This window comes from Drosophila pseudoobscura, chromosome X (genome assembly GCF_009870125.1).
Source record: "Drosophila pseudoobscura strain MV-25-SWS-2005 chromosome X, UCI_Dpse_MV25, whole genome shotgun sequence".
NCBI lineage: Eukaryota > Metazoa > Arthropoda > Insecta > Diptera > Drosophilidae > Drosophila > Drosophila pseudoobscura.
The window spans coordinates 51,696,037-51,723,878 of record NC_046683.1 but is presented as its reverse complement, the minus strand read 5'-3'; the positions used below and the strand labels follow the sequence as shown (position 1 = coordinate 51,723,878).

General features: G+C 44.7%; 6 protein-coding genes and 1 long non-coding RNA gene across 9 annotated transcripts; 3 read left to right on the top strand and 4 right to left on the bottom strand.

Moving 5' to 3' along the window:
* The first annotated feature begins 507 nt into the window (after window positions 1–507).
* On the top strand, window positions 508–17,647 carry LOC4813151 (protein FAM49B). Its single transcript, XM_001353745.4, has 5 exons — window positions 508–878; window positions 1,825–2,111; window positions 12,350–12,613; window positions 15,996–16,258; window positions 16,336–17,647. Exons 2-5 carry the CDS (start codon window positions 1,929–1,931, stop codon window positions 16,598–16,600), a joined length of 975 nt encoding a protein of 324 aa, XP_001353781.2. The 5' UTR covers window positions 508–878; window positions 1,825–1,928; the 3' UTR covers window positions 16,601–17,647.
* On the bottom strand, window positions 13,880–15,376 carry LOC4813152 (uncharacterized). Its single transcript, XM_001353746.4, has 2 exons — window positions 15,277–15,376; window positions 13,880–15,034 (listed from the first exon to the last, which is right to left on the bottom strand). Exons 1-2 carry the CDS (start codon window positions 15,346–15,348, stop codon window positions 14,189–14,191), a joined length of 918 nt encoding a protein of 305 aa, XP_001353782.3. The 5' UTR covers window positions 15,349–15,376; the 3' UTR covers window positions 13,880–14,188.
* On the top strand, window positions 15,237–15,913 carry LOC26532003 (uncharacterized). Its single transcript, XR_001453193.2, has 3 exons — window positions 15,237–15,381; window positions 15,438–15,653; window positions 15,709–15,913. It is a non-coding gene; the product is annotated as an uncharacterized lncRNA (long non-coding RNA).
* A 768-nt stretch (window positions 17,648–18,415) lies between the features above and the next one.
* On the bottom strand, window positions 18,416–19,409 carry Cnep1r2 (CTD nuclear envelope phosphatase 1 regulatory subunit 2). 2 transcript variants are annotated; one of them, XM_033385062.1, is made up of 4 exons: window positions 19,184–19,409; window positions 19,049–19,120; window positions 18,858–18,992; window positions 18,416–18,770 (listed from the first exon to the last, which is right to left on the bottom strand). In XM_033385062.1, exons 1-4 carry the CDS (start codon window positions 19,230–19,232, stop codon window positions 18,616–18,618), a joined length of 411 nt encoding a protein of 136 aa, XP_033240953.1. In that variant the 5' UTR covers window positions 19,233–19,409; the 3' UTR covers window positions 18,416–18,615. The 2 variants fall into 2 exon arrangements, with proteins under 2 accessions (XP_033240953.1, XP_033240954.1); XM_033385063.1 differs by having other exon boundaries at window positions 19,211–19,391.
* Window positions 19,407–22,738, top strand: E(z) (histone-lysine N-methyltransferase E(z)). Of its 2 annotated transcripts, XM_015187679.2 has the most exons (8): window positions 19,407–19,662; window positions 19,733–20,434; window positions 20,493–20,653; window positions 20,844–20,858; window positions 21,213–21,310; window positions 21,377–21,566; window positions 21,631–22,197; window positions 22,259–22,738. In XM_015187679.2, exons 1-8 carry the CDS (start codon window positions 19,541–19,543, stop codon window positions 22,666–22,668), a joined length of 2,265 nt encoding a protein of 754 aa, XP_015043165.1. In that variant the 5' UTR covers window positions 19,407–19,540; the 3' UTR covers window positions 22,669–22,738. The 2 variants fall into 2 exon arrangements, with proteins under 2 accessions (XP_015043165.1, XP_001353780.1); XM_001353744.4 differs by lacking the exon at window positions 20,844–20,858 and having other exon boundaries at window positions 22,259–22,730.
* Window positions 22,650–26,753, bottom strand: LOC6900690 (chromosome transmission fidelity protein 8 homolog). The gene is made up of 3 exons (XM_015187678.2): window positions 26,625–26,753; window positions 23,105–23,228; window positions 22,650–23,045 (listed from the first exon to the last, which is right to left on the bottom strand). The coding sequence occupies exons 1-3, from the start codon at window positions 26,642–26,644 to the stop codon at window positions 22,740–22,742; spliced, it is 450 nt and encodes a 149-aa protein (XP_015043164.1). The 5' UTR covers window positions 26,645–26,753; the 3' UTR covers window positions 22,650–22,739.
* Window positions 23,870–26,533, bottom strand: hay (ATP-dependent DNA helicase hay). Its single transcript, XM_001353743.4, has 3 exons — window positions 26,387–26,533; window positions 24,523–26,327; window positions 23,870–24,461 (listed from the first exon to the last, which is right to left on the bottom strand). Exons 1-3 carry the CDS (start codon window positions 26,436–26,438, stop codon window positions 23,925–23,927), a joined length of 2,394 nt encoding a protein of 797 aa, XP_001353779.2. The 5' UTR covers window positions 26,439–26,533; the 3' UTR covers window positions 23,870–23,924.
* Window positions 26,754–27,842: the final 1,089 nt, after the last annotated feature.

The window sequence follows — 27,842 nt, the reverse complement described above, 5'->3', positions numbered from 1 at the left end:
TAAAAAATTGATTCATTAATCGGATAAAATTATGTGGGCAGAGCTTTATGTTCTATCTAGCGAATAATATTAGACGGAATATCAAAATCGAGGAATATGTAAAATATAAATTTAATTCGTCAGTATATTTACGGTATTTTTAATACATTTCGGCATTTTCAGAAGTCAATATTGAACCGATGGTATATTTACGGTATATCGGTATATAATGGTATATTTTGTCAATATTCATCAATCTATTAAATTTCATTTTCGACGGTATATAGAAATCCAATAAAAGCAAGTATTTAGATAAGGCCAGTCAAGTAGAAAATTGATTCACTAATCGAATACAATTATGTGGGCATAGCTTAATGTTCTATCTAGCTAATAATATTCGACGGAATATCAAAAACGAGGAATATGTATGATGGAACTTGGATAATTCGTCAGTATATTCACGGTATATATTTAAAATGATACAGTATATTTTGGTACATTTCTGAGTGTCAGACGATATATTTTATCAATGGGTCTGCGGGCACACTGACGGTCACAAATTTTTTGGCCCGGGACAACAACTTTTTTTTTCTGAATTCAGAAAAGTCCGTTGATATCCACATTGTTTGCTGCGCGCGTTCGTCCAAGAATTAATAAATAAAATAGGTTCAATAAATTTACGTTGGGTGCTCAAAAAAATTTGTCCATGCACAGAATAACAATTTAAGCAATTGATTTTGAAATTGTCGCGTCGTTGGCGCCGGGCTGTGTATCGTGTGTTTTTAAATATTTTTTTTAAATATACATTTTGTGAAAACATTGAAAATCCAACCATGCCATTGGCGCCGCTGCGCTAAAGTCTATCAAACACAGATTACGCGAAAAGGTGGTGCAAAAAGGTGATAAGCTGCTAAAAAAATTCCAATGCAGAAGAAACCCTCTGGGCATTGGGAAATATAAATAATAAAAAGAGTACAGATAAGCGCGCAAAATAGCAGAAAATGAAAAGAGAAATGACGGGCATCCAGCGCACCCCTTCCCTGCCACCCGTTTGCCAGATAAGGCCTGCAGATAAACAAAAGCAGTGCACACACACACACACAAAAAGGAACAGTTTAATAACAAGAAACTTGCTCTTTTGTTGTTGTTTTATTTTCGCAATTAAAGTGTGAAGAGGGGTAGTGTCCGCGTATGTGTGTGTGTAAAATGTTTACTCGAGCTGCATGTGAAGGAAAATGGTATTTTCCTACTTAGCATGATGTGTGAAAAGTGTTGCTGTTCTTGTTGCTGTTGTTTACGCGTTTCCTGCGAACCCCACACACGCACACATACACACTTAAACAGCATGCTGGAGAGAGAGAGGGAGAGAGAGAGAGATACGGCAAACACATGGCCATGCTCAAGGTGTATTATTTATATAAGGTTGCCAGAGAGCGCTCCATAACATTTTGTTGTTGTCAGTTAATGCCAAAAAATAGAGTGGAAAGCAAGAAAATAGTCATCTTGAGAAAACAAAAATATCCCTCACCATATAAAAAATACACCCTGGACGCTCTGCTCTCTGCACCTCCCGCGGAGCATTTTCCGCTGCTGTGCTGGAGTCAAAAGAGAATTGATTGTCCCATTCCGAAGGGGGCGGGGGTTGTCAGGCATTTGTTTTTTTGTGTGTGTTTCGTGCCTTTCCCACCCCTGTTGTCCGTTTCCTTTGTCCTCGACCAAGATGAAACAAGTTCTTGGATCCCCGCTCTCCCTTTTGCAGCTGCTGGGATCAGAGATGAAAGCCCTTTGCGACAACAGGTGCAACAGCTGCTAATGTGTTCTCCCCATCCTTCTCCCCATTTGCAGTTGCCTCGAGTGCTAATTAATAACCCAAAAATAATACAACAAATACCACAAGATCCATAACTTAATAAGTTTAATCAACACACACACACACATCCACACAAAAAATGGGCAAACTGCTGAGCCTGCTGTCACGCGATGACTCCAATTGTTGCGCCGCCAAATCCTACGATGTCTTCCTGGACTTTGAGAACGCCGCGCCCACAGAGACAGAGCGCGAGGTGTACGATGAGGTGGAGCGTGTGCTCAAGGAATCGGAGGTGGTGCTGGAGGAAATACAGATCTATCGGGTGAGTGGAGTGTTGATATCTGGCTGTTTGCGTCATCTAGTTGGGCTCAGGGGTTTTCCCCCCCCTCTAGACCAAACCACCAACCGGTTAGTGACAGTAATATTTTCTGTGTAATTCTTCGATTATATATTGGGCTTAAGCGCCTAAGGAGACCCGTCTGAGCTGATAATTACAACTTGTTAAAAATAACAACAAATGACACACAATCAAATGAGCAAAAACAAAATCAACAATAAACGAGCAACAAATTGAGCATTTAACCTTTGTCAGGGTGAAAGAGAGAGATAGGTAGAGCAAGAGAGACACGAGACGACACGACACGACACACTCAACAGTTATGTATGTTATCTTTCACTTGCACGCTCTCTTCTCTTCTGCTGGCTGCTGGTACTACGATTATCGTTTACACGATGCATTCGGCTTGCGAAAACGAACAAGAAGAACGGGAATTGGCCTGAGTATTTAACATTTGATATGGGCTCTTAATTTTTACCGTATTACCATATTTCTATTGCTCTCTCTCGCTTGACCTCTCTCCCTCTGCGATCGTGGATCGGTTACACGATGCATTCAAACGGGACAAATTTCTGGTTATTGAAGTGAAAATTTAAAATGCTTATCGCTTTAACAGATAACAATGTGGACGTACAGCAGTGGTCTGTACAATAATTTGACATGCATACATATTTGTACTATTCGAAATGCTTCCGTGTAAACGTGGTGTCTTTCTCTGTGGTTTCCCTCCTCTTTGGTTAGTTCGCTCTGACTCACACACGTGCCCGCATGATCAGTGGTGCGGCCAGTGAGAACTTCTTTCATTATCGCTCCACTGACGTCACTGACAAACTTTTGCCGTTGCTTTTCACACACTCTTTCTCTCTTGCATTCGTCTCTCACTCATTTTTCGGGGAGAGAATTAGTCACAGCTCCAAGGCGGCTCCACTCTCAACGCGTTTTTTCTGTTGACCTTTGCCTAAGCGCCTAGATTCGAGTTCGAAAATTCGACGCTTGTTTGTGTGCGAAATTATTAATTGGCTTTCAGACAGAACGGGACAGGGATAGAGAGGGTAGGGGCGACAGACGACAGACGGCAAACAAATGTCAGGCCTAAAAAGCTTTAATCAACGCAAATGAACTGGAAAATGTGTGCCAATGAGCTCATTTCCCTTGTGTGACCCACTCAAGCACCAACAAAGACGACCTCTGTGGCCATTTAACCCTTGCGCTGCACCGCACCACACCGCATCGCATCGCACCACACCTTTGCCTTTATTCCTCTTTTTCAGAGTCGATCCCAACCGAAACCAACTACTTAAAATGCGCTTAATTTGTGGCCTGAATTTTAGTTTCATTGCAACTTTTTTGATCCCCCTCTTTAGCCGCCAACCATCCTCCTCCTGAGTGGGTGGGTGGCTTTGGCATGGGGTGGAACTGGTTGCCAAGGCAAACAAACTGGTTATGGAGCAGGTGACCCCCTACTTACCCCCTCATACAACAGAAAGAGAAGAAAAAAAAAACACAGAACTTTGGCAATGCGCCAAAAGCTGGAAAAATGGAAAAAACTTGGTGTTCTCCTTTTTGCTGCTTCTGCCTCTCCGCTTCCTCCGTGCCTCCATCTGCTTGCTATAAATAGAGTGAAAAATGCGACGAGAAAAAATCAGACGACTTTTTGTTGTTGTTGTTTATTTTGTTGCATTTGCTGCACCTCAACCAAAAGGCAACCAAAAACCAACCAAAAAATAAAATAAACTATCGCAAAATTTTCCAAAAGTGGCATTTATTTCTTTGTAAAGCAGTGTGGCCCTGTTGTACCATAACTTTATAAATATTGACCACATTCCGGAGTTATTTTGATTATTTTATTAGAGGAAAGTGCGAGTACTAAGCTTAAGCATGGTCTCCCAAGCGACAGCAAGAGAAAATATGAGAGAGAATAAAGAATAGAATCCCATACCACTTTCTTTCGACAGCCATAGGCATAGCTGCTGGCTTTTCTAGGTGATTTACCGACACTTGTTAGTGTCTCTATTGTCAAATATTGGCCCAGACCAGATACCAGATATCGAATAAAAGGCGCCTCTTGTGTGTGCACTAAACAAACAACAACAGGGTCAACAAAGGGCCCTAAATACTAGTAACAGAAAGCAAAGCACACACACACCTGAACAATAACAAAACAACAATAAAAACATGAAAGGTAATATCATCATGTGGGTAGAAAAAGATGGATATAAAAGTTTATCGGAAATGTGGGCCAAACACCATTGAAATTTGATGAGCTACGCGAGTACGAGTACGAGTACGAGTGTGTGGCACATGTATATATTATTTAATTATATGAATTAACCCATAAATATTGTGGTTTTTCATGCCATTGACAGCCCAGGCGATATCTGTGGAACACATGCGAGTAATCCAATACGAAACCTTGAACTGCATTACACAGAAAAGCGGAAAAGCAGAAAAACAAAAGCACAAAAAATATGCGAAATGCTTAACAGAACGAACCACAGAACAGACTTTTGTGGTCTCGGGTAATCAGTATATATCTGAAGGGTAGATTTGCGTAATGTGTCATGGAATTACTAACAAATTGAGTCATTAAATAGCAAACTGTTTTCAGTGCTTTCTTTGAAGGTTTGCGATCAAACTTGGCAAGCACTTGCGAAATCTGTTATAAGCACCATGATTCCCTCCGTAAAATCCCCCCATTTAAGCCTCCGATTAAATAAATTCCCACAGTTTATATTCCTGCTTCCACGCACAAAAAAGGGGGAGCCCTTAGCCCCAAAATTGATGTGCGAGCGACCCATTTAAAAGACTGCGTTCCGCTGCTCCACATACAAAAAGCGATTTATCGTCATCATATACGAGTATGCATAAATACATTTAAGTATTTAATGTCAGTTTTACAATGGAAGCAGACAGCAGACTGCAGCAGCAGCAATCACAATAATCACACAAACCGAATGAGCAGTCATTAGACACTTATATACATATGTATATACATACATATATATTCTCGTACCTCTCTTCCAGTTTTCATTCCCTTTCCACGAACCACTTAAATGATGTGCGCGAATACTAAAACACAAACCGGAGACCCAGGCAGAGGCAGAGGGAGAGGGAGAACTTCCGGCGTGTGGTGGTCACTCGGTTGGCCAGTCAATATAATTATTATAATGTGCGTGCCAGCGATCAGCATTTGAATATTATAACATAATGCCCCTCCGAGTATCCATAGGTACATACATACATATATGGCGATCCTATGAAAGTGTGCAACAGATCTAACCGCTTCATCAATTTCCGTTATGTAAAACTTCCATTTTGTAATGGAAAACCACTCCCCTTCCACCTAGAGACCTCATTTTATATCATATTTAGTAGATTTACTGCAGGTTTCACTTTCCTATCCGTACGTTTTGACGGGGGAGCGGGGGCGGGGGGCCATTTGTTAATTGTTTATGGATTTTGGACTTATTTTCATACCTATTTCCGAGGCCATCAACTGGAAATTAATTACGCCAAAAATAGAGAAACCCAAACAACGTAAACACAGTTCCAAGTAAATAAATGGAATGTTTAAAACATTTCATTGCTTTCACAAATGTGTATTTAAGTTTCTTTTGCTCTCATTTTCAGTACTCGCACATTTGTGTGCCCCAACGTGGGTGGGGGACATATGCAGATGTGACAACTAAAGTGGGGTTGGAAAGTGGGGAAACTGGGAAAAAGAGTGCTAGAACTTTATACCAAAATGTGCTATGTGGAGTTTTGGTGCATTATTTCTTAGTTCTTCAGTAGCCTTAAAATATTGCAACGCACTGTAGGCGGTGACACATTTTTGTGATTGTGTGATTTATTGAAATGACACTGAGAACAGAGTGTTGATTTGTTAACCAAATTTAATTCAATTGAATAAATCGCTGAGCATTTCTTTGTTGCACTCTCATATGCCATATGCACAAGGGTTAAGCAATTTAAACGGCAAAACAACAACTTGGCCACGGCAAAAGTTTAAGTACATCGTCCATCGTTGTCCAGTGTCTTTTACCTGACTCTCCAGCAAATGCAGCATTCTAAATTTTTCTCCATTCCCAAAAGCATCTTTAAAATTGTCAAATGTATAATTTACGACATCTGTGTGGCTGGGACACTGGCTGGGGCTGGGGGCTGGTTCTTCGCCCCCGGTGTCTGTTCTTGTCGTCTGTCTGGTGTCTGGGGCCTGGCGTCTGGGTCTCTAAGCAGCTTAGGAACTGCGTGGAAAGTGCAACAACAGCAAATAGCAAAGTGCAGCTGCTTTTACGGCAGGCAGGCGTCTGTGTGCAGAAAACTATTTTTTTTTTTGTTATTCTTTTACGAGCCAACTGTTTATGAGCACGGACGGACCTGTGGTTTTGGTTTTGGTTTTTTGTTTAACATTTTTTGTGTGTAATTTGCACAAAATAAACAGTCCACAAATGTTTTATGTCCCACTGTTAACCCAATTCCCAAAAGCTGTTTTTGCATTTTACAACACTGCCTAGGTGCAGTGTGTAATCGATATGCAGATCCGATATCAATTCCGCCTCCCCCCCACCGCCATCTGCGGAATGGCAAATGTGATTTATGTGCCGCCTTAATTGAGAAAACAAGAGGAGAGTGACACGAGGAGAGAGAGTGACATGTGTAATATGGGAATGTGACAGCTGTCCTGCTTCTGCTCCCTCTCCGTCTCTCTCTCTCTCTCTCTTGGCTGCAGTGGGGGACATTGACATTTGTTTGGCTGCGACGGCGGCCCCACGCGGAATGCGTCAATCCCGGGCTCCAGGGCACACACACACACACAATGCTTCGTGTTGTGTGAGCGCTTCCGATAAGCGGCTGTCGATAATTGGAGTGCAATCATTTGCCATATCGAATGTTTCGTTGCTCTCTCTTTCTATCACTCTCCCCTTCTCGGTCTCCGTCAGGATTGCTGGCGACATTGATAATTTCACATGTTTATCTAATCTTTATTACGTTCGCTGGTGTTTTTATGGCTTCTATACCCTTCCAGTGATGGGGATACTATAAATATTGCACAAGAGATTGAAAATCTGTTCTACTGTAACTATTAGCCTTAGTGGCAGTATCTGTCTATCTTTCAATACTATCCCAATCGAATGAATATCAGACTACGAGCCCTCGAAACGATCCATTTGTTAGGGTATCTGGCTTTTCGGTCAACGAATTGCTTTTGTTCCTGTTCTCTGATTATCTTGATAAATTACATACGGACTGTGGCGCTCGTGACACCGAAAAGCCGCCTCATACCGTGTGGCCATGGCCCTTGAGAAAATTAAGCCATTCTCTCACATTGTTATGGCTTATTTTCGAGTTGAAATAATTGTTAATTGAATTTCCAACTCACGCACCGCACCATTTGCGGTTGATTTACATGCCCCATACATGTACATGTGGATTTTTGTTGGTACAATCTCCAGTGATTGTGGTAGTCCTTTGTTCGCACTTACTGTGCTGTGGTATGGGATGGTAATGATTCACATCCATCTAGAGCTGATGCGTAGGCCCTGGGCCCTGGCAGGCCTCATTGAATGACCAAATCTGTTGCAACAATTGTGTGTTTTTTTTTTTCAGCTGAAAGCACGGATGCATCTGTCTATTTTTATTGCATTGCCTCAAGTGGTAATTGATCTTCTAATTGGTGTACAATGATGCCACAGCATCATCAATAGTTTAGCCATAAAATCACCTCACTCTCTATCTCTCTATCACGCTATAAAGCTTATTTCTGTATCTGCCGACAGTCAACGATCGGCGGTCGGTGGTCGGTGGTCGGGGGGGTCTGTCTTGTGACTCACTAAAGCCATGGCTGTTCAGTCTCTCTCTCTCTCTCTCTCTCTATATCTCTCTTTCAGACTTGGGAGTCAGCGGTTTCCACAGAGAGCACAGTGGAGACTTTTGCAATACACATGTTGCTGTCGTTGATAGCAAACTTTGAAACGAAACGGGAGTACAAAGAACATTCTGAGTGGGTCCAGGCGGTGGGAGGGGCGGTTGGTGGAAGTCTCTTGTCCATTGAATAATTAAGAAGTCAGTCCCGTCAGCGGAAGGAGACGAAAGATATCAAAACATAAGCACAAGTTTACATGCATACATAATTGAGTAATGGGGCAATAGAATTTTGGGGTATTCCGCACTCGGAAATACCCCTTGCAACAACAACACAAGAAGGTGACAGATCTGGCTATATTTGTATATATATTTCAAAATATACTGCATGTGGCCTAGCGATATACAACCCATACAACCCATACCGCACTCCACGGCTATAGGGTATGCGAATTATGAAATATTTATGATTATGTACTCGGGCCCGGGGTGGCGCTATGTGAAAATTGTAAGCTGCACCCCGGCTGTAGTCATCATCATCACCATCATCATTATCATCATCGTTGTCGTTGTCGTGTCGCTTGTTGTTGTCATCCAAGGCGTCCGGGTGTCTGTGGGAGCTGTCACCCGTCACTCGATCGGGCACTCGTGCGTTGTCGCTTTTGGGGTCTCGTCTCGTCTCCTTTGTTCTGTTTTCATTTTCCATTTGTCGTGTGTCGGTTTTCTTTAGCCTTTTTCTTATTAAAAATAAATTATGAGAAATTAACAGTCATAAAAGAATCCATTTTACTCTCTCTCTCCATCCCTCTCTCTTTCTTTGGTTTTGTGTTCTTTTCCTGGAATAAATTTGCATTGATTTGTTGTCCCTCTCCGTCTCCGTCTCTCTCTCTCTCTCTCTCTCTCTATCTCTGTTAGCTGTGGCATATTTTGTGTCATTTTGTTGTTGTGTTTGTTCAACCATTCATTCATTGATTCACTTCAACGTGTTGGGAATTTCAATCACTGTCGCTGATGATGCAAGCCAAGGGAAATTAGATAAATGTACTCTGGATATCGATGCAGTTGAATAAATCGATAAACGTTCGTTGATGAATTGCACAAATGTTTCGATAAAGTTGCTTGATGAATTGTCCCCTCGAGGGCGTTGCATTGCAGCGAGAATCCAACAAACTTTTCTTTGGCTATCTCCTTCTGTAGAGGCAAAACACATGAGAGAAAACTATTTGATAGCGTCACGCGTTTCCATTGTGGGCGAAAGTCCGATCCGGAACAGCAACAGGCGATTGTTTGGATAAGCAGCTCCCTCTCGCTCCCTCTCGGTACCTCTCGCTCCCTCTCGGTCTCTCTCGGCGCCTGCAGTAGTCCCTGATTTAAGTGCAATCATTAAAGTCTGTATGACACTCGGTTGGAATTCCAAACAAAGACAGAAGTTGAGAGCACAAGCTTTGAACATTTTGCATCCACTTTTGATAGAATATCAGCTGTTATTTTCTTTAGAAAAGTTAGTGTGGAGAACAAGAATGGATTACTCAGAGTAGCCCCAGAATAGTGAGTGCATAATTAGTTGAAATGGTTATCATTGAGGAAAATATGATGTCATACAGGCCCTAAGAGGCTGTCATCGATAATTATCTAGAGCAAAGCCAACAAACTATCGCTTTGTGTGCAATTCTCTTTCCCCCTGTCTCCATTTCTGCATTTCCGCACTTCCGCATTGCTGCCTCTAATTTCATTTTCAATTAAAAACACTTCCATTCTGCGGCAGATGCAACACTCACAGCAAGAAGTTAATTAACTATTCAACTAGATGTAAGCGGTCGTAAGCTGCTGCTGCTGTGGCTCCTCCATGGATGGAAACCCATTTTTTTGCTCTGCGTTTTTTTTTTCTCTCGAATAAATGAAACGCTGACTGATTGCGCTTTTATGCTGAAATGTTGCTACTCTACTGATCATCATCATGATGATGATGATGATGATGAGTAATCAGTGGAGAAATGAGGGGAGACCTGGAGTGGAGTTTTGGAGCCGCAAACAGGGGCAAGCCGCAGCTGGGGTGGGTGTCTGTTAATTAAAACCAAAACTAGAAACAGTTACAAAACGAAACAGTTACAGCTCTTCTTTCTCATGCAACCATGAAAGAGTCATGCAAGTTCAAGTTTGTTGTGGTTTCTTCTCCCCTGCTCAGAGCTCTTGTTTGGACGGTAAATGCTTAAGCAGACAGCACGTGTACGCGGGCAAATGGAGCACAGCCAAGTTGTTTGCGGGACGGATGCTTGGATGGTTAGTGGATGCGCAGCGTTGATGAATCAACAAACAATTGCTGGAGCGAGAGAGGAAGGGGATAAGGATGAGGTGGAAGAGGAAGAGGAGCAGGAGAATGGGTTTCCTGTGACAAAACGCAGCACCACCTACGCCCTTTGTTTTTTTTTTAGCTCTTCAGCACAAAATGAGCGAAGAGAAACAAAGACGAAAGCTTTAAGGGGGAACCGTCAAGGCTTCGGTTCCCTCTTCCAGATGGACTTGTCTGTTAAAGGGTTGCACTCGCTCTGAACGTGGACCCTTCTACGACTAGCACTTGGCCATATGTAGGCCCTCCCGCCTCCTACCCTCTCGCTTTGAGAAATCTCTGCCTGAAATCTCTGTGGCATGGAATGCTGGTAAACAACGGGGCGCCCACACGGACATGCCAGCTTCCAGAGCAGCTAGCATCGCAGTTTCCGTTGCTTGCTCGCCTCCTCCTCTCAAGGGTCCTTACAGAGTCGCTGGCGTAAACGAGACAATGCCAGTAAATGCCGAGGGGGGTGGGGAGGGAGGGCCAAGTCAACGACAGCAGCACCCCACCTCACACCGCGCACAGCTCTAGCCATCGACTTGTGTTGCCTTCTGTCGGTTTGTTTACTTGTTTGTGGGCGTTAAACATTCTGGACTGCCTCAAGTGCAAGCAGCAGTCAAGGCAGCAGCAGCCGGAGGAGACGACCAAGGACATGACTTGACTTACAGACAGGTGTAAATTATGTAGAGTGAAAAGAGATGCCAGCACACAGAAGGCATTGCGAATGCATTGCAATGGACAGACAGTTGCATTTTTATTATGATTACTATGTAAAGGAATAGCTGCCAAAGGAAACGGGTGTCTGCGTGTGAGTGTGTGTGTGTGTGTGGCCCTCCCTGTATCTGATGTCTGAGGTGTGTTTGCTCTTGTTGATATGCGCAGCGATTTAATTATAAACACACAACACGTGCTGCCCCATTACATTAGCACCACCAGTGAAGAAGTGGAGAAGTTGCCAAGAAGGAGGGGAAAGCAAGGTGGAAACGAGTAGAGGTGTGTGCAAACCGAAAATAACCGCACGCCCAACCCACTCATTCACTCGAAACACCTCTTTCTATGGCTCTCGTGCTCCGTCTATCTCTTCCGCAGAGCGTGGAGCTTGGATCTTGGAGCTTGGGGCTTGAACTTGCCAGCCCACTGAGCTGTGCGTAATTCGCATGTTTTCTTTTTTTTTGTAATCACAGAGTTGAGGTTATTTCTATATATAATCCCCCCCCTTTAATATACATATGCCAATATGGGGAGGCATCAATCGGTTAGACACGCAACCACAACAGCCCAGGGGTGGGGGGGGAGCAGCATGTGGTTCCACCAAAAATGGAATGGAATTAAATGGAAGTTGGCAGGGGCCAAAGCCAGGCGAATCAACGCTTAGTTTAGTGTCGTTTGCCAACACTGTTCTAGTTTGCAGGAAACTTTAAAGCTGCCTTTAATTGTTGATTACTTTTCGCACGACACTCTCGGCCGGCAAACGGGATAGCCATCTCCAGATCAAATGATGAATTCGTTACAGTTATAATTGCCACTTGAAATGTATTTGAAAAACGTGCAATATGTTCGAAGCGAAGACAGGCAGCAATTGAAATAATCAACGCCATTTCGCTGCTCTGCTGATTGCATGGCGCACATGAAAAGTGAACTCCACTCCACTGCACTCCCCAGCCCCATCCCCATCCGAGTCCCAGTCCGAGTCCGAGTCCGAGTCCGAGAGTGGCATGCAATGGCCGTTGTTCGTTAGCTTTTGTGGTGTGCTTTTCCTTTATTTTAGTAGATCATAAAGCATCGATAAAAATCGCTGCTCTGCGCTGCGTCGGTCAATGGTCGGGCCACATCGTTACTGTTGCATGTGGCATAGAAATAAAAACACAGGCCCCCCCCCCTCTCTTGTAATAAAATAAATGCATAAAATGTGGTCAGCTCTGGCGAAAAATGAACCAAGAAATGCCTATTAATTGCTCGCATGCCATACACACATTATTGACGGAGTTTTCTTCTGTTTCTCTCTCCCTCTCCCTCTCTCTGTTTACAGGGTGCCGGCAAGGAAATCCGCGAAGCCATAGCCGATCCCTCGCCCGAGGTGACGGGCAAAGCCTGGTCCGCCGTACTGCCGCTGGTCACCAAACTGAAACGCTGCTACGAGCACTCCATGGAGCTGGACAAGATTGTGCCGAAGCTGCTGGGCCAACTGGTCGGCGGCAAGTTGAATCCAACGCAGCATTTGGAGACACAGCAGGCCCTGGTCAAGCAGCTGGCCGAGATTTTAGAATTCGTATTGAAATTCGATGAGTACAAGGTGAGTGAGGTGCCGCACGGCAGCCCGGTGCAGTGTGGGTCGAGGGTTTGGGTGTTTACATGTCGGTTCATATTTGGAAGAGCCAGCACGCCCACGGGACTCGAGGCATGGCGCGTGGGTCAGGCCAGCATTGAATGTTGTCTTCTTTGGCGTCTGTTTGTTGTGTGTTTGTTTGCCGTCTGTATCTATGTATCTGCTGTGTCTGCTGCTTGGCCACCTTTTGTGGGGGCTGTCTGTCGACAGGCAAAGACTAACGAAGCCAAACCAAGTCTCCGCCAGCTCATGGCGCGCGTGGTTGCATTTTTAATTGACTGACTGACTGACTGATATGTGTGCCCGGTACTCGAAGAGTGTATAGGGTATATGGGATTCCTAACAAACTCCAATGTTTCAATGCGCCACATCTGCATATCCCTTCGTATTGGGAACCCAAACACCCAATCGCTGTGTATATTCCTGTATAATCCAAGGACTAAAGCTGCCTGTAGGGTATCTCCTAGTCGCAATACCCCCTGGTCTCAGCGACGAGCAACGCGTGCTGCCGCTCATTGAGTAAAAATCTACAGTGAAACATCAGCAACATTGACACGCACGCCAACGAAATGGCCAACAGCCAATGGCCGGATGGCAACCACACAGTGCTGGCCATAAGTATGTCGATATGCAAACTAATCGCTGGAGACTGGGTTAAATCCAAGCCATGTACTAGCTGCAGACCGGCCACACTTTCTGTGCGGCTTTTATTGTCCGGTGGTGCCAAACAAAATCGATTCATTTAATGGAAAATCTCTGTGAGTCGCCGCATTTCCCATGGCTCGTTTCCGCTTGTGCAAAACTTTTCCTCAAATCGATTTGGATGTGGATGGGGAGGGGGAAGGGGGACGGAGAGAGGGACCCGCAAAGTCATTCTCCTTGTCGGAGTCGTCGGCTTGTTCCCTCTGATGTCTACCACTTTCCTGGCTCTTGATGGGAAGCGATGATGTTGCTGATGATGATGATGATGCTGTTGATGATGTTAAATGCTGCAAACTGCACGTTCATTGTGTGGCCAAAGTGTCAGATGCACTTGAACACAGATACTCGATTGCAAAAGTGTGTGTATATAGCTCAAACGTGCCTTCTAACTAACAGCTACTTCCGTTTCTCTATAGAAACCCATTGTCTCTGGCGACTGTGCGGCTCTGGGGCTCTGTTCTCCGGTTTTCATTGTCTCCCGTGCAGCGGCAAAGTATGCTGCAATATTTATTGACTTCACTTGTAACTGGCTTCATTTTAACGACATGCTTTATTGGAGTCATTCGACCAAACAAACAGGAGAGGGGCAGTCGTTGGCCTACGACAGAAGCATCGAGGGAATGTTGCACACAGCAGGACTGAAGCCACTCCTTGGGCTTCCCGGAGCGAACTTCTGTGGCCTGTCGGAGAGATCGCCGATCGGTCGGCAGCCGGTTAGTCAGCCAAGTCCTTTTGCCCAAAGGACTACCAATTTCCGGAGTATTTGACAGAAAAGGGAATACAAAATTTGATGGGATTTATTATATGCCATAAAACTAGATAACTAGATAGTCCCAGCACTCATTTGTCATCGAAGTTTTCGCCCGTGCTGTAGACCGGCTGCAGGCGCTGCGGATATTTGCGGAGGTAATTGGAAAAGTGCTCCGCATATGTCGACTCAAAATTACGTCGACGCCAGGGCTGTGCTGGCTCAAAGTAGTTCTGATTGTCATTGTCATTGTGCTTGTAGTTGTAGTTATAGTTGTTTCTGGCCAAAGAGCGACTGCCGCCAATGTGGACCACTTGCTCCTCCTCGCGGCGGGCTTCGCTGGAGTCCAACTCGGGCCTAAACTGGGGCTTATACTCCCGCAGAAGCCGTGGCTGAACTGTAGGCTGGATCCGTGGCTGAACTGTAGGCTGGATCCTTGGCTGAACTGGAGGCTCCTGTCGCTGGTAGTATACATAGCCAGGCACATTGTTGTAGTTGTGATTGACGGCACGTGTCGGCGGTGGCGGTACCTCTGGTTCCTTCCTCTGCCTCTCGGGATTGTTGTAGCGCCAATTGGGAAATTGTGTGTACTGTCGCCCGGGGTAATCCTCTCCGTAATAGCCGTTGATGGTGACATAACGTTGCTGCTCCAGTTGTTCCTGTCCCAGATTGCTGTTCGCGCTATATAGATTGTCATTGACTACAATGGGAGCTCCAGACCACAGAGATTGCACTGCTGCTGCTGGGACGGAGGGATATTGTTGGGCGTAGTTCAGCTGCTGGGGAGTTGCATAAGCATTTTCCTGCTGTTGTTGTTGTGGTTGTTGTTGTGGTGGCAGATTGTAGCCATAAGCCTGACTGCTGCTGCCATAAGGTGATGCATATTGACTTGTTACACAGATTGCATTTATCATCAGTAGAAGCGATGCAGATAGGTGCTGTGAGAATCATTAAACGATTAATCATCTATATATATATATAATCTTGCGAAAGAAGATCTAGCAGGCTGACTATTTTTGTTATGCCCGATTATACTATTGAAAATATTCAGTCTCGGTTCGGATTTGTTCGAAACAACACCTAAATTTTCCGTCTGTTTAGTATACAATATTTGTTGTTTTATTTTCTCAACCCGGGGGAAAATGTAACAAAAGAATGTGTGTATATTGTAAGCACTCACCCAGCGGATGATGATGCTGCTGCTGGGGCTGCTGCTGCTGTGGCTGTGGATCTGTCCTGGTCGCCGCATCATTTGTGACTGTTCAGAACGATTTATGCTAATAACGTATTTATATAAAGTTTCGCCATATAGTATACAAAACTAATGCATGTTTCGAGCAGCGCCTCTGTCAAGGTGACTGGATGGATGAGCAACGCCACAACAGCCAGCCCAGGCAGCGACTTGACTCAGAAATTCGTGGCATGGCGGCGGCTCGGCTCTCTGAAGTTATTTTCTCACGCACGGCTCGCAATATGCAGCCCTGACAACTTAAGTGTTTTTGGGCCTGGCTGTGGAATCGGGGAAAACTACGGAGTCGCCAAGTGCCCGGACAACGGGTAAATTGAGGTGTCACGTACAGCAATTAGATTTTAAAGTCTCAACCGTAATTAGAGGCAAACAAGGACAAGTGCTGGAAAACGTTTCATCGCAACGCAGACACTGGGCAAGTGCTTCAAAACTCGGTGCCGCAGTCCCATCGAAGACGGAAAGCCGACTGCTATGACACATCTATTTAAATTTAAAATTTAGAATCTGGTTTTTTCTTGGGGAACTTTGTATTTACTTATCCATTTTACCCATTTTCCTGTAAACACATTTAATAAAACCACCCCAATCGGATTACGTCTCATCTGTACTGAGTCTAAAAAATGTTTTGCTTTCCGTGTTCCTATTTCCAGATGAAAACACCCGCCATACAGAATGATTTCAGCTACTACAGACGCATCGTGAGCCGCCAGCGGGTGGACTCCACCGAGAACATGATGGTCAGCACGGAGCTGGCCAATCGCATGTCCCTCTTCTATGCCCATGCCACGCCCATGCTCAAGGTGCTGAGCGAGGCGACATCGAAGTTTGTTAACGACAATGCCGACGATGTCCAAAACACAACGGAAACACTGGGCACCATGGCCAAGGTGTGCCTCAGAATGCTGGAGAATCCGTAAGTATCACATCACATCACGAATTGGTTGCTGCTTGCTGCAATTTCGAAACTAATACCATTTGTATTTGATGTAGGAAACTGCTGCAACAGATCGAGCGGGAAGATACGAAAATGCTGGTGCTGCGTGTGATGGTTGGCCTGGTCATACTCTACGATCACGTGCATCCAGTTGGGGCATTCGTGCGCGGCGCCCACGTGGATGTGAAGGGCTGTGTGCGACTGCTGCAGGCCCAGCCAGCCATCAAGGCGGAGCCACTGCTCAATGCCCTGCGCTACACGACGAAGCATCTGAACGAGGAGAACACGCCGAAGAACATACGCAATATGCTGGCTGCATAATATCGGCGGGGGGGATAGGATAGATGCAGAGAGAAAGAGTTCATTAACGTTAATTTGTATTTTTATTTGTATTTGTATTTGTATTGATTTAAATGGTTTTATTTATGTAATTACACTAGGCTTCTGTATTATTTGTAAAGATTGTGTGTGCGATGCGAGTGTTGTGCAACCAGGAGGCAGCCTCTAGTTTTATTATTTTTTTTTTGTTTAATTATGTATGCATTTCGAGCACGTGTATTTTTTCCGTATTGTAATCTGTGTTTCGTAATGCTTTAGCGTGCCTCCCGCAACGTGACGACGACGGACTCGGACGTAAATATCAGCAGCAGCAGCAGCAGCATCAGCAGCAGCAACAACAACAACAACAACAAGAACAGCAACAATATTTAGTTAATAATCTAGCACTAATGTTAAGCAATGAAGAACCGCGAACCCTATTAATCTAACGAAAAATTAGCGCAAAGTTTAAACCGATGTATGGTATGAGATAAATCCTAAATTTCACTACAAAAGAAAGCAGAGATTATATAAATATAAAAGGGAAAGAAGGAAATCTTTTAAATCAAATCTAGAGTATTTTTTTTGTGCATGGTGTACGAGCGAGAGATAAAAAGGATAGATACGATACGAGTAGATGTGCGATGCGAGAGAGTAGAACCAAGTGTAAAGATACAAATAATTCATAAATTAATTGATTACTATTCTAAACATAATGAATGCCTACCAAAACTGAACCACACAAGCAGAAAGCAGATGCATTTATATACCGAGTATTTCCACGCCGTCAACTTTGATAAACGTACTATTTAAAAAAAAAAAAAAACAAAAAACAAAAAAAAACAAACAAATCTACAAATTACAAAATTCATGATACAATGATAGAGACAAAAGCTGCGCAATAATAATACTTTTTAAGATTTACAAAATAGACATAAACGAAATGAATGAAATGGCAAAACTTAACGCATACAATTTGTACCAAAAAAGAATGAGCAAATCACACAAAACTAAAAAATAAAAACTAAATAAAGATAAAAGATTTATATATGTATGCGATAAGGGCAGAACGAAAGTGAAAAGAACTATAGAGAATGCTGAATCAAAATAAATATCACGCAAGATCAACCAGACGACGAAGGATTGTTTTCTTCCCTTTCTCCCCTTTCTCTCAGTCCCAGTATAACATTCAAAACTCGGATCATGTGTATTTTTCAATATTGCTCTTTATTTCAATTTAAAGGGGCTCGATGGTCCATTACAACAGACTCTGGCACGCCCTAATCTGCCATCGACTTAGCCGCAGCAGCCGACCACATCCCCCGTCTTGCCTGTATCGCCTTGGCCGGGTAGTTCTTCAGGTGTCAGGCTGCGGACTGAGCGATCCTTGTGGTGGTCATTGTGCTGCGGATACAGCTCCATGTCCTCATTGTCCAGTTGAGCTGTAAGTATGGAAGGAAGAACCGGCTTAGTTGGATCTGATCCCGAATATTACCCGCTGTGATCCTTGCCTGAAGCCATGATCAAGGCAATGCTCAGGAGGAGGGTGCACAAGAGAACGAATTTCATGTTGGCTTGGTGTACAGATTGCTTCTGATGCCCTGGAGTGATCTGGCCTCCACTATTTATACTCCGTCCGGCTCTTAATTCTAAATTGCAAAAAACACTTGCCATTGCACAACCAGCAAGCTGCCCAGAGGCAATACTTCAATATAATGGTAATTGGTTTTGAATGCAGCTTGACTTATTTTTTCTTTTTTTTTTTTTTGATATTTGGCAGCGAAGGGTAACGTAACGCCATAACGAAACACATAAAGCTTAACAGTAATCTTTTTGTTTTTAGAATGAATTTTATATAACTAAACGAAAATGGGAGTAGTGTGGGGCCAGGGGGATAGATAGGCTAAAATTTCGTGAATAAAACAAGAGTGTCCGGAACAAAATAGGCATGGAGGAAAGTTATTTAGATAGTTTTTGGATGCATTAACTAATTGATTGTCTTCGTAGCGGTCGGTGACTCATGTGCTGTTGTTGTTGCTTTGGCGGGGCTTCAATATCAGCTTCCCCGTGTCATCGCAGCTCATGTTGAAGTCTCCCAGCACATTACGCGTGCGCGACGTGATGATCTGCGGCGCTATCACCAACTTTTGTATGCCTAAAATAAAGAGTACAACTGGAGAAGCCAGGGCGTTACGCACTGTTGTTAATGGGTGCTCTGCGTGGGTGTATGCATAATGCTCGGCCAAGTGGCTGCTCTTACTTAAGGTTACTGTGGCCGCTGTGAAGATTGGGTGTATCCAGAGGGATTCCGTCAGAGGCACAACTGTGGTGCGTGGATCCCTCAGCCAGTACCAGGCCCCGATAGCCGTGCACATCGACATGGCGGACAGTAGAACTGGAAAAGGTTCTGCTGTTATTACCGGTGTTTCCGCCCAAAAGAGCTTCACTTACTGCGCCATCGGAACGTCGGAGGTCTGTACGAGAGAACCACTTCGGTGAGTCGTCGTTCGAAAGCCTTCAGGTCTGCAAAGGACATATAAAAATAGCAACAACCAAAAGTTAGTAAACATAGTCAGCGCGGCGTGCCTTCCTTTGGGGTGGGCTCCAACTCGCCTTCGCAAGCGGACGGTTCCATTGCAGCAATTTCCTCAATGCTCGTGGCCGATTTGATGAGTTTAAATTTGTCCAGCTTATAGAATTTTGTGTAATTGTGTGTAGTTGCATAGATTTTGACAGGATTTACATAGTATTTTCTTTTTATGTTTTTGATGACCTTTCCCGTTTGCCAGCACTGTCTCTTGCCCCCGTCTTCCAACACTTTTCGATTAACAACTGGTCACACTCGACGCCAGAAAAGAAAAAGGCGGTCCGCCGCGAATTAAATCATAAAATTTTCTCTAATTTTGCTTGATTTCAATCTATTTATTGAAACTTGCTAAAAGAATGAGCAACGCCAAGGTGCCGCCAGAGTGGAAGCGCCGCGTCAAGTCGGAGTACTTTAAAATACGGCAGCAAAAGCGGCACAAGCGCGCAGACGAAATAAAAGAGGCGTGGATAAAGAACTGGTAAGCGCGGGAATGTGGCGCTGCTATGGCAAGGAGATGTCTGGAAATAATACGACTTTCAATCCATTAGGGACGAGCACAATCACAATGTTCAGGATCTGTACTGCGAGTCGAAGGTGTGGCAGGCCAAGCCGTACGAGCCCCCGCATGTGGGATGCGTGAAGCGGGCCGAAATAACCAGCTACAGCGGCAACCCCAGTGGGCCTCAGCGAGTGCCCATTTGTGTGATCAATGCCGTGACTCCCATACCCACCATGTATACGTGGGCACCCACTCAGCAGAACTTCATGGTCGAGGACGAGACAGTGCTCCACAACATACCCTATATGGGCGATGAGGTGCTGGACAAGGATGGCAAGTTCATCGAGGAGCTGATAAAGAACTACGACGGAAAAGTGCATGGAGACAAAGATCCTTCCTTCATGGACGATGCCATCTTTGTTGAGCTGGTGCATGCGCTGATGCGTTCCCACAGCAAGGAGTTGGAGGAGCCCGCTCCAAGCACTTCGGCAAAAGCAGAGACAGCGGTGAAACCCAAGGAGGCAAAAGAGGGGGACGATGAGGAGATAAAAGTGGATGTTAAAGTGGATGAGAAAAAAGAAGCCTCCACTGACGAGAAGAAGGAAGAGCCATCGGGAGCTGAGGCTGCTGTGGACGTAAAGCCCGCTGTGGAGGAGGTGAAGGAAAAGCTTCCCTTCCCGGCTCCAATTATATTTCAGGCTATCAGCGCCAATTTCCCTGACAAGGGCACAGCACAGGAACTGAAGGAGAAGTGAGTGCAACCTGGAAGGGCTCTGAATATTACACGATTACAAGCAAATCTTTAACAGGTACATTGAGCTCACCGAGCACCAGGATCCAGAGCGTCCGCAGGAGTGCACACCGAACATTGATGGCATGAAGGCCGAGAGCGTTTCCCGGGAGCGCACCATGCACTCCTTCCACACGCTCTTCTGCCGGCGCTGCTTCAAATACGATTGTTTCCTCCATCGTAAGTTGAACCATGGGTTAAACCCGCTGTCAACTGGGTTACTTAATAACTTTACGTTTTGTTTTTGCTATTTCTTTTCCTTTTTGCAAAAACAACAATATTTTTTGCAAAACAAAACAAAAACTCTATTCCCAAACCACAAAAAAAATACATTTTTGTAAAATTGTACTGAAAACAAATTGCAATTTAGGTCACCATGTCCAGGGTGAGTCGTTGTTGTAGTTGTTGTTTCGATAACCACACGCACACACACTCATGCCGTTAGCTCGTCCACGCCTCCACATCATCATCTATCTGTCTATATATATATCTGTATATCTGCATATACTCGTATGTATTTTCTGTGGAAAAATTGGCCGAATATGTCTTGTATCAAAATTGATTTCTTGGTGTCTTCTCACCTCATACCTGTGTGGCTTTGCCTTGAACATTTCTCTCTCTTTTCGAACAAAAATAACGATTACCCTCATGCTAACTCCAAAAGCGTTTCATGGACATGTTGTAATGAGTGTGGATACTCGATGAAGGTCGTGCTAATCTCTATGATCTCTTTCAACAGGTCTGCAAAACCATGCGGGTCCCAATCTGCAGAAGCGCGTCTTTGAAGAAATGAAGACATTTGCCGATCCGTGCAGCAACTCCTGCTATATGCTAATCGTAAGTTTCTATCGATACAAGTTTCCATGTAGTATTTACAGTAATGCTTATTGAGTGATTTCGCAGGATGGCATGAAGGAGAAGCTAGCGGCTGACAGCAAAACGCCTCCCATTGACTCGTGCAATGAGGCCAGCTCTGAAGACAGCAATGACAGCAACAGCCAGTTCAGCAGCAAGGACTTCAGCAATGAGAACACCAAGGATAATGGCCCCACCGTTAACTGCGTGGCCGAGGAAGAGGTTAATTCCATTATGGGTATGCAATCAGTTGGATGAGTGTGTTTGTGTCCCCGAAATCAATTAACAATCTCCTCACGCAGCTGGTATGATGAACATTGACAGCACGCAGTGCGTCTGGACGGGGGCAGATCAAGCCCTCTTTCGTGTCCTGCATAAAGTGTATTTGAGGAACTATTGCGCCATTGCCCACAATATGCTCACCAAGACCTGTCGTCAGGTGTATGAGTTTGCCCAGAAGGACGACGCCGAGTTCAGCATTGACGACTTGCTGCTCGACTATACTCCGCCCCGCAAGAAGAAGAAGAAGCAACGTCTGTGGTCCCTTCATTGTCGAAAGATTCAACTGAAGAAGGACTCGTCATCGAATCACGTATACAATTATACGCCCTGCGACCACGCCGGTCCCTGCGACGTAAACTGCTCCTGCATACAGACGCAGAACTTTTGTGAGAAGTTCTGCAACTGTACCACCGAATGCCAGAACCGTTTCCCTGGATGCCGCTGCAAGGCTCAGTGCAACACCAAGCAGTGCCCCTGCTATCTTGCTGTTCGTGAGTGTGATCCGGATCTGTGTAATGCATGCGGCGCTAACGAATTCAAGCTGCAGAAGATCACGTGCAAGAATGTGTGCGTGCAGCGCGGCCTCCGTAAGTGTTATTTGTTTATTTGAAAGACTTCCAATTGCCTAAATGGTACACCTCCCTTTAGACAAACACTTGCTGATGGCCCCCTCGGACATTGCTGGTTGGGGCATCTTTCTGAAAGAGGGTGCACAGAAGAATGAATTCATTTCCGAGTACTGCGGCGAGATCATCTCCCAAGACGAGGCTGATCGTCGTGGCAAGGTCTATGACAAGTATATGTGCTCTTTTCTGTTCAATTTGAACAACGACTTTGTTGTGGACGCCACACGCAAGGGCAACAAAATACGCTTCGCCAATCATTCCATAAATCCCAATTGTTATGCCAAGGTAATGATGGTCACCGGCGATCATCGCATTGGCATCTTTGCCAAGCGAGCAATTCAGCCCGGCGAGGAGCTCTTCTTTGACTACAGATACGGACCCACAGAGCAATTGAAGTTTGTTGGCATCGAACGTGAAATGGAAATCGTTTAATAGAGGGACGAACCATAACTACGTAATCGTATAATCATAAAGGACAAATAAATGTTCTATCTATTAAGCACTCATACAGTCTTGGCCACATTGGCAATAATAGGTTTGGGTCGTGATTTGAAGATCAGCTTTTTGGTGCACACGGCCCGCACTGTATACTCTGTACGCTGGCGACTCTTGTGCTCCTGGGCAATGGTGTGATCCAGGACCGTTCGTTCCGCCCCAGAAGTGGCATTTAAAAGGCTGACATCTTGCGTGGCAATGCTGGTGTCCAAGAGGCGCTGTCCTTCGTTGGATTTTGATTTTTCCAGCACCGCGAATGGCTTCTCAAGCTTCTGTTCGCGTCCTTGCAGTATGTGGTGGCCTATTATGAGAATCTGTCAATGAGTTTGAGAATTAGAAAATCATGTGGATGGCCCAAGACTCTGGTACGCACCGGTTGACCATATTTGTTGTAGTAGAGATCGCCAATGAACTGGTCATGCATATCCTGATTACTTCTTACTTCCAGATCGCCTTGCAGTTCAATAATGGCCCAATCACCAGTCCCAGAACTTTGTCTAAAATGAAACAATATTCGAATGGTTAAAGCGATGCTGCGATTATGTTGTGAAAGGTTCTGCGTTGCACTAATTTTATCCTCTTTATCTTTATTTTATCTGTTTCCATTTTTCTGCTGTATCGTTCTCTTTCTTCTCCCACCAACACCAGCTGTGGTGCTATCTCGCTCACCTCCTCGGGGTGGCACAGACTGCACGAGGAAGAGTGTGAAAGACCGAGAGAGCGAGAAAGAGTAAGAGCGTGGAAGGCGGTATTCCAGTTATAACAATTATCCGATATTAACCAGATTCGTCAATGTGGTAGATAGCGTAATTTTCTATGGTTCTGCCCCTTCGGTTGTTTCGTTCCTTCAATATTGTGGATGACACAGCTTTTCGTCCATTTGAAAGACACTTGTGGCAGTGGGATATACAAAATTTGGTTTCTCGAACTCTTTGAGATCTAGGAGCCAATCAAGACGGACGGACAGACATGGCTATATCGACTCGGCTATTGATGTTGATCAAGAGTATTTATACTTTATGGGGTCGGAACAGTTCCTTCTGGGTGTTACATCCACATCCGCCACAAATTTAATATATCCCTCAACTCTTCGAGTACCGGGTATAATAACCCGAAAGACTTCAAAGAAAACATCGTATCTGGTTACTTAGAATTGTATTTAAGCTTCACAGCGGTTCACAAAATTCTTAAATCTATCCTCTAAACTTCTTGAACAAAGGATGAACACTTCCAACGTTCTTTCGACGATGTTCATAGTAAATGGCATCATCGCCGCCTGACATGGAGCTGAGCCCACCGGCCCGTTTGGTTGTGCCGCCTGGACGGTAGCCAGGCTCGCCCGGCAGCTTCTCATCCTCGCAATCCAAATCGGAGGCAGAGAGGACAAGCTGCAGAAGCTGCGCCTGCTCTTCCTGCAAGCCGTACATCAAGTTCGTATCCGTGTCCATGCCTTTGAGATGAGTAATAACCTTATAGCTATAGCCCTGATTGACAAGGAAACGTTGACGCTTCCGGGAGTAGCTCATCTCCATGGTGTCCTGCGAGACGAGTGTGTAGAAGAAGGCGTTGTACTCCTCAGCAATGGCGCCCTTTTTGGCGCGAAGAATACGACCCAAACGCTGAGCTTCCTGACGTCGGGAGCCACCATGCGAGGATATTTGGACGAGCACATTGGCCTCGGGAAGATCGAAACTGGTGTCAGCCACTTTCGACACGAAGATTGTGTTGACCTGCGCAGGAAGACATTATTTGATTTAACAATTTGACTCGGATCTCACTAACATAACAGACCTTGGAATTGAACTTAAAGTTTTGCAGAATCTGGATACGCTCATTCTGCGAGGTCGGGCCATAGATGAAGGGCTTGTTCATCTTGATGGCATAGTGCTTGAGAGCAAATACATTGTCAGAGAAGACAATAGTTTTATCGCCTCTTTGCTCGTGGTATTTAATGAGGAACTGACAGCTGCGGAACTTGGAAGGATTCATGACATACAGCAGCATCTTTTTGGACGTTTTTGTTGTCAGATATTCGCGATAGAACTCTGGCGACATGGGGCACCAGACCTCGGCGCACTGCACACGAGCAATATAGCCCTTTTTCTGTAACTCCAACCAGTTGGCCTCGTACAACTTGGGTCCAATGAGGAAGTTCAGATCAGCAATCTTGTCATCCTCGCGAAGCAGGGTGGCCGTCAAGCCCAGCTTGCAATGGGATTGGACAATGGTTAGCACACGACGGAACATCTTGGCAGGAATGGTGTGCACCTCGTCCAGCACCATAATACCCCATTCCTGTTCCTGCAGCCAGCGCATTGTCTGCTCCGCCTCCCAGGAGCGTTTCTGCGTGTGTGTGATCATGGAATATGTGGTTACCAAAATGCCACATCCCATGGGCTTATCCTTTGCCTCCGAGGTGAAGCGGCAGATCATGCTATCATCCGCTGTAGACCACATCTTAAACTGTTGTTTCCATTGCTCCACTGAAACACCACTGTTACACAGTACAAGGGCTCGCTTGCGAACTGTGCAGCAGGCCGTGACACCCACCAGAGATTTTCCGGCACCACAGGGCAATACGATAACTCCCGAACGGGCACGTCCGTTGCCGAACATCTTACGCAGACTCTTTTCCTGGTAGGGGCGCAAGACGGCAGCGGGCTTCAAGTCAATGTTGATATCCGGATTGTTGGTATCATTGCGGAAATCATATTCAGCCAGCAGAGGATGCTCGATCTCAATGCAGCGCTTCTGGATAACTTCGATTTTCTCCTGGGATACCTCAAACGAGACAGTTTTCAGATTTGCCTCATCCTCGTCCTCCTCCTCCTTGTCGATCTTCTCGTAGAAGTCGGTAATATCGTCTGGCACAACGGCTGCACCATCAGCAGCGGCAGCAGCTGCACCTGCCGGATCCTCTGTTGCCTTATCATCTGCTCCAGGTGGTAGTTTTGTCCCAAACTGAGTGATCGCCTTGCTATCCACTGTGCCCTGAATAAAGCCCTCGCCTTCGCTGCGTATGAGGCGACATTTTTGTATAACTGGATCTTTGAGCAGCTTCTGAAGCACCTCCGGATGCGGGGACTCGATGAAATATTTGTTGTGCTTCAGAACCAACTTTACCTTGCCGTAGGAGAGCGTACACAGACGAATAAACTCTAGGATGCCCTCGGGAATACTTGTCTTGCTCAGGCGTTTAAGATACTCGACAATGTCATGCGTTTGCAGGCCCACAGAGACAGCGGCGTATAGACTGTATGCAGTCAGCTTGTACTCGTGGATGTGCTCGGGACGGCAGACGGGCTCCGAGATGGCAATGAGAAAGTCATGGGCATGCTTGTAGACCGGCGAGAAGGATTCCAGAAACACATGGCCATTGGGAGCCACCCACAGGGGGCGATTGCCGTGATCTGGACGCAGCTGCATCTGCCCCCGATAGTCTTTGGCTCCGTACTCATCCGTGTTGACCTGTTCATCATTGGTTTCAGCATTCTTGGAGGCTGCACCCGGTATACCGTCCGACTCAGTAGCATCCAGGCTGTCATTGTCCTCTACTAGCTGAGTGAAAGCCTCATCCTCAGCGCGGCGCTTCTTGCCTGTGAATTTCGCATAAATATACCGAAATTGTACCTTCTTCGTAGTGTCCCGTACTCACTTGACTTGTCGCCACCACTACGATCTTTTTTAGACTTTTTTGGCGGCCCCATTTAAAAAAAATTAAAAAATTTCGCAAGAACCCGACACTGCGACTGCCAAAACTCGGCTGACAATGCCACACAAAAGGGTGACAACTCTGGGGCATTGTGTGCCGCTTCATCGTTCTTCTTTCTTCACGCGTATTTTCTCAAACTTAACAGTAGATCCTACGGGTAATATAGTTTTAAGATACTCACGTTTTTACCAAGATGGGCATGTTGATGCTAGAGTGTCTAATTAACTTAAAACTAAATAAATAGCGATTTTTTGTAAATAATCGGCTTGCAACCAGGGTTGAGTTTCGCGGACTTAGCGACAAAATATACCGTCTGTACCAGGGAAATATACCGTCTCATTTTCAAAATATACCGAAAATATACCGATGAAAAACGAACTTAGGAAGCTCTTTTTTTTTAAAAGGATAACAACTTAAGCTAAATTGCGTAAAATAATACTAATAATAAGATTAATTACTCTTGTAGGTCCGTCCTATCTTAATATTTACTTAAAAAAAGGCCTCGATGTCTTTACCTAAGCTGCGATTAAATTCTTAATATATAAGTATATAATATAATATAAGTTTTAGAATATTCGTGGAGAATGTTTGAGTACCCACGGTTCACAGTGGGTTAATTGTACTCTGTCCATAATCGCAAATCATATTCCTCGATTTTGATATTCGGTTTAATATTACTACCTAGCTAAGAGCTTCAGCCCTAGACCTATAATTGTATCCGATAAATTAATCAATTTTCTACAATATTGGCTAATTTTAAATATTCGCTTTTATTGGAACGTTTATAAAATAAGGGTTGAACAAAAAAGGTCAAAGCATAAAACGTAAGTGGTATGGAATGTAACGTAGGTGTGTATGAGCACTAACCATACAGTATATATACTGTATGGTTAGTGGTATGAGTATGGACATATTAATACCCATGTGTTCTTTAATTCATTTTAAAATACTGTTTTCAAAGCTGATTTGAAGTATTACCAAGGACTTTTTCTCAGGATGACATGTTTTAGATCTATTTATACATATGATTATTTTCCCGCATAAATATCGCGATCCCTATTCTTGGTCTCTGTAAGAATACCAGTAACAGAAAAATTTCTTTGAAATAGCTTTAAAACAGAGACAGGCAAGATTCTGCATTAATTGGAGCCTGAGATGACAAACATATCCTCATTTTTATAATATCCTCTTCCCTAGGGTATGCAGAATGTTGCTCCATTTTCGGCACATGTGTCCGGGCTATAAAGATTTGATGTTGCCAACGTATGTATTGGAACGAGACTCATTGTTGCAGGGAAATTGTTGCGATGAAAAATCACTCTACGAAGAGAGGATATCCCTCCACATAGAGAGGATATCTCACCACGAAAAAGAGAGAAAATCCCGATCTGACCCTCAG